Below are 6,000 nucleotides of genomic sequence, written 5' to 3'. Positions count from 1 at the left end.
TGCTGCACACCCCCCGTGGTATAGTAAACACTTTACACTGTAGTGTGCAATGGGAATTCATTTAAGCTATAGTGAGCAGAAGAGAAGACCTTCTGGGGCTCAAGCATTGCTCAGTTGTGTGATGGTTAATACTGAGTCTCATCTTGACAGAAGAGACAAGCGTGGGAAGGGCTACTTGTAAAGGATTCTCTAGACGCACTATTGAAGCAGGAAGACCAGCGGTACAGTCACATGGGCTGGGGTCCCTGGCTGGGTACCATTCATTCCACTCTGCCCCTAACAGGCATGCCATCTGATGAAGTGACTCAGACTTTTCCTGCCAGGCCTTACCCATCATGACAGAGGACTGGGAGCCACCAAACTAGGAGCCACCAGACTGGGAGCCACCAAACTGAGAGCCAAGAAAAGCCCTCCATTAAGTTCCTTTTGCCCTAACGCTTACCACACGAGTAAGAAAGGTAACTAAGGCAGGTGTGCATGATACCATGTGAAGTCCTTTGCGAACGCCATGTGAGGTTTGCATACAGATCTCTATGTGGATTATAGGAAGCTGGAACATGAGAGATTAAAAAAAATAAATAAATAATAAACAAAGGCTGTGGGATGGAGACTGTGACAAAGAAAGACAAGGGGCAGTGGGTCCAGGAGGCTCCTGAGCAGGAAAGGGGGTGGGTTCTGGAGCACGGTAGGGAGCAGTCAGCTGGAGAAGCAGAAGAGAGGGGACCAGGCTAAGGAGGCAGAACGAGGAAAGGGATATAGGGAAGGGTGAACACCCTAGTTAGTGATGTTGATCTTTTCTGTGGGGACAGGAGGACAGACCATGCCCGTGGGGCGTGTCCCTGGGGTTTGAAGAAGGTGATAGAGAAGCTGAGGTGCGCAGGGAATACTGGGAAGCCCTGGCTTGGGTTGGTGGTCATGTATTCAAATGGACCCTCCTGACTGCTGGTGTCTCTCTAGACACCCTCATAAACTGGGTCAAAGTGAGCCACCCAGAGCACCAGAAAAACAGAGATATGGGTGTTTGGGTATTACTAAGACCTTGGGCTCTAAGCAGACAAAGGGGTGTCCCCACGCATGGAGCAGGGACAGAGGGCTCAAGGGCCACAGTCCCGTAAAGGTCATAACTTCCCGAGAGAGCTGATGAACCAGCACATATCAAGGAGAGGTGACTGGCATCAACTGGGGAAAGGACTTGGATTAGAACTAGTTGTTGTGGGAATCTTAGAATTACAAGTGCCTCATCTGGGGGCCGTGGAATCCTGAAAAAAAAAATCTGACCAATGAGGTTAAAACAGGGACGTTGCAGTGGCAGAAAATGACCTCAAGGTGGCAACATCTACCAGTAAAACCCGATGGACTCCCTTGAGCCGGCCAGGCTGACTCCAAAGAAGGTACTCCCAGCACCTGAGTGGAAAGGCTGGAGAGGGAAGGCTGGCGGCTCAAAGCCCCCCCCCACACTACCCCCGCCACCCTGGCAGGAGGCTGGACCACCTAGGAAGATTCTGTCCTTTTTATTTTATTTTGGTTTTTTGAGCAAGAAAAGTACCTACCAATTTTGTTGAAAAGGTATCCACAATTTCTTTTGTGAATTTAAATTTTAATAATTTTATTAATTTTTAAAGAATGTTATAGAATGTATTCTAATCATATCCACCCCAGCTCCCCCCACCTCCACTTCAACTCCCTGTCCACCCAACTTGCTGTGCTATCCTAGTTCCTCTCTCTCTCTCTCTCTCAACTTGTGGAGTTCCATTTGCATTGTCTAAATTAGCTATCAAATGCCACTTTCTCTTCCAGAAGGGGTGGAACTTCCTGCCCACTTGGCCCTACTTTCATGCTGGGATTTTGTCTGGCTTAAGTTTGCATGGGCCTTAAGTCTTAATTTGGGTTTTATTGCTGTGAAGAGTCACCATGACCATGGCAACTCTTAAAAAGCAAGCATATAACTGGGGTTACCTTACAGCTTCAGAGGTTTAGTCCATCATGGTGGGAAGCATGGAATCATGGGAGTAGATGTAGTGCTGGAGACCTTGATCCAAAGGCAACCAGGAGGAGACTGGATGTGTTTTACACTGAGCATGGCTTGAGCATTTAAGACCTCCACAGTGACACACTTACTCCAACAAGGCCACACCTCCTCCAACAAAGCCACACCTCCTCCAACAAGACCACACCCCTTCCAACAAGGCCACACCCCCTCCACCAAAGCCACACCTCCTAATAGTGCCACTCTCTTTGGACAAGCATCCAAACACAGGAGTCTATGGGGGCCACACTAATTTAAACTACCACAGCCTGCTATCATAACCACTGTGGGTTCATGTGTGTAGCATCCCTGTTGTGCCTCAGAACAGAACACTGTGTGCTTGCCACATTTACCACCTTTGGCTTTTATCATGTTTCTATACTCTGTCAGTGATCCCTGAGTCTCAGAGGGAAGGGTGTTCTATATACATCCCATTTAGGACTGCACACTCCACAGTCTCATTCTCTACATGGGCTAGTCATGGGGAAAGGCCATGTAGTTAAAAAAAAAAAAAAAAAAAAGATCCCAGGTATAATGAACGCTGTTTATTGTCAACCACACAGAAGTTAGAAGCACAGCAAATGGGCCTCCAGCCATGTCTGTGATGCAATATTTAAACTACACTGATTGAAGTGGGGGGACCCAGCCCATGATGGGTGGCACCATTCCCTACTCAGGGAAATCTTGAACTGTATAAGGATGAAGAAAGCTAGCTGAGCACATGCGTGCACTACTCTCTGCTGACTTCAGATGGAATGTAACCTGCTGCTGCTGGCTCTTGCTGCCTTGATTTCCCTGCCAAGATGGGCAGGAAATAGAATTGTGGCCTAACCCCTTTCTCCCTTAAAGTGCTTTGTCCATGGTATTTGATCACAGGAACAGAAAAGTAAACTAAGACATCCAGTAAGGGCAGAAAAGGGAGAGCAGGCAGACCTACAGTCTTGGAAAGTGAGGACCCAAATACTTTTTATGGGCCCACTCAACCTGAATTCCCCAAAACTGCCTAAGTATTTTGTTAACTGGACACAATCTGTAGTCATCTGAAAAAAACCCTCTTCCATCAGATTGGTCTGTAGGCAAATCTATGGGGCATTTTCTTAACTAGTGATTGACCCACTGGGGATAGTGTCGTGTGTTGCAGGATACTTGATCACACTGTGAACCCCGAGATTGTGTGGTTTACTGGAAAAATCTGTTTCTAGTTGTGGTGTGACTCAGCCTTAGTACACACCTTTAATCCCTCTGGCTGGAATGCAGACATGCCCTTAGTACACACCTTTAATCCCTCTGGCTGGAATGCAGACATGCCCTTAGTACACACCTTTAATCCAAAACAATGAAGGTAAAGTTAGTTTGGAGAAGGTAGCACCCATGTTTGAAAGTGATATCTTATTGAGTGGCAGACAAAGTGATGAATCAGAGAAAGATTTGACAGAATAGGATCTGCCCAACTCTCACAAGAACAGAGAGAAAAGAGAGGCTACTTAAGAGAGAGCAATGCAGAGAGGAAGAGGGGAGGAAGACAGTCCTTACTGGGACAGTTGTCCAGAGACAGGTTGCAGAGGGAAAACAAGCCAGACACAGGTGAAGACAGAAGGAACCAGAGAATGAGAGGGAGCCCAAGGACCAGAACAGATTGCTGAAGTTAGTATGAGCCTGAGCAGAGCAATTCAGGAGAAGCCTAGAAAAGCCAGATTGAGTCAGTCAGTGTAGAGAGGACTTTGAGCCAGAATAGCTGAGTTGAACCAGACAGCCAGAACTCAGAAAAAAAAACTAGGAAAGGGTGAGCTTGAAATTCAGCAGTCTCAGAGGCTGTAAACATTCTAGGCCTAGGTAAGATTGTACAGAGGCTAGAAGCTTCCAAGACTAGGCCTAGGTTAGCAGACAGAGGCAGTAAACCTCTGAGACAACAATTACATTAGGCCAATGAAAGGTACTTTTATAGCTATGCCTTGTAGGTGGCCCTGGCTTGTATTAAAGCAAACCAGAGGGCAACTTTACTCCACGGCTTCTGTCTCAGTTCCTGCCTCCAGGAGTTCCCTAACTCCTGAGTTTCTACCACCGAGAGATCAAGTCCTGTAAGCCTCAGTTTCTTCCTGGTGTCTGCTTTAATTCTTGCTTCCAGCTTCCTATCTTCAGTTTTGGCTCCGATTCCCCTCAGTGGAGTTCTAAGATGAAATTAACCCTTTCCGTCCCAAGTCAGTTTTACTCCGGGGTTTTATCACAGCAAAGGACACAGGGAGACAAGGAGAACCGCCCAGGCTACCTTCTTGTTTGCTGTGCTTTTTCTGATCCTGAGGTAACCTTTGCCTCCTCTGTGCCCTGTAGGGAGTGTGCCCACGGCTTGGAGCATGCTAGCTTCTGCTCTCCCACAGAGCCGAATTCCAGACCTCACGTGTTCCCCTTGCAGTTGAGGCTGGTATTTAGGCCATGTTTTGAGATTTACTCATTTCTCTGAGCCTCACCCACGTGTGTATGTGGGTATGCATGTCTGATGTGTGTGCATATGTACATGTGTGCATGGGTGCATGTATACATATATGTGAGTGTGTCTAAAAGTGTGCATGTGTATGTGTGTGAGTGGGCAAGTGTGTGTGTGTCTGTGTTACACATTATTAAAAGCCTGTTGTTTTTCTTCTGTGTTTGATATTAGGGATCCTTTGCCAACTAGGAACCATGATGGGTAGAGAAAATTCTATTTTTTCCCCCTTCACACTTATGAAAAGAAGCCTACTAAGCTTTGGCATCAGTAAGTCCCCAGCTGGTCTCTGGGACTGGCCCACACCAGCCTTGCTTGTGCCCACGTTTTCTCTGGTCTAGCGCAGGACATCAGCCAACTCCTACTCTGCCTCTTTCTTTTCCCCTCCTGTCCTTACCTCCTCTCCTCAGGTGATCTGTAAGGACAGCGCAGGCATGTATACTCCAACCCTAACGCCGCCAGGGTCTCAAGTAACCTGGGCTGACCACTATGTAGCTAAGGTGAGCCTAAACCCCAGAGCCTCCCAAGTGCGGGTGGTAGGTGACACCTACACGTCCCCTGCAGGGCAGCGGAGGAAGTCACCCCCCAGTGGTAAGGGATTGGGTAGAAAGGAAGCCCAAACTTCTGCCACTCTTGGGTGTTTCCTTAGGTTCCCCACTTTTCTCTCTCTCTCTCAAAAAGAAAACAAAAACAAAGCACATCGGTTCCGTAACCCCCACTCTGCACTCGGAGCTGTACAGGAGCCATCTTCAGCTCTCTCCTGAACTTTGATCTCAGAGTCTCCCAAAAGTTTCTCTTCTGCAGATGTGGCATCTGGATTGCCCCTCCAACACAAATCTGCTCACTCTGGCCTCGCTCACTGCCACCAAATAGCTTCAAGCTCTCTCTGCGGCTCTCCACCTAGGCTGGGAGGCCAAGTTCATCTTGCTGGTACATCCTGCTCTGGAAGTATTGAGGGGGAGCAGGGGGCTGTGGGGCACCCTAGGGAATGAGGCGGTGGATACCAATAGGGAGTCAGGCAGGACCTGTTCCAAAGCCACACTTTTTTCACTTTGCAATTGGACGCCTGCAGTTACTGCCGTAGGCCAGGAAGAGGCGCGCGTGGGGGCGGGGCCAGAGGGAGGAGTCGGCAAACCCGGAAGCGCTGAACGGGGCGTGGTGAGCTGAGAAAAGGAGGGCGGGGCTGGGAGGACAAGGGCGGAGCCCGGCCTGGCTGAGCTCTGGTCACAGTGGCCCAGCGCCTTGGACCTGGTGGAGGTAGCAGCGGCAGCGACAGTAAGTGCGGGTGCAGCGGCCCCCATGCTTGGCTGGGTCTTCCCTTCCCGAGGCTGAGCCTGGCCTCTCCTCCACACTCTTCTCTGGTCCCGCGTGTGGGGACAGGTCGGCCCGAAAGATCCAGAAGGCTTTGCGGGTCCGGATCGGATGCCACAGCTGCCTCTGCAGCGAGGACTTGTCTTAGCCTACTGCCAGGCTCGCTCTTGGACCCCAGCCTGTG

General features: G+C 49.3%; 1 protein-coding gene across 4 annotated transcripts in view; it reads left to right on the top strand.

Moving 5' to 3' along the window:
• Nucleotides 1–5,664: 5,664 nt before the first annotated feature.
• Slc29a3 (solute carrier family 29 (nucleoside transporters), member 3) overlaps nucleotides 5,665–6,000 on the top strand; it is a 40,778-nt gene continuing 40,442 nt past the window's right edge. The window contains exon 1 of one of the 4 annotated variants that reach the window (XM_006514119.3): nucleotides 5,665–5,780. In XM_006514119.3, coding sequence (XP_006514182.1) covers nucleotide 5,780 — 1 coding nt within the window. In that variant the 5' untranslated portion in view covers nucleotides 5,665–5,779. The remainder of the gene's footprint in view (nucleotides 5,781–6,000) is intronic. The other 3 variants (XM_006514120.3, XM_006514118.4, NM_023596.3) reach the window with 3 other exon arrangements.

Source organism: Mus musculus, chromosome 10 (genome assembly GCF_000001635.26).
Source record: "Mus musculus strain C57BL/6J chromosome 10, GRCm38.p6 C57BL/6J".
In the NCBI taxonomy this organism is placed as follows: domain Eukaryota; kingdom Metazoa; phylum Chordata; class Mammalia; order Rodentia; family Muridae; genus Mus; species Mus musculus.
Note: the sequence above shows the minus strand (reverse complement) of the source record. Positions and strands in the feature narration are given on the sequence as shown.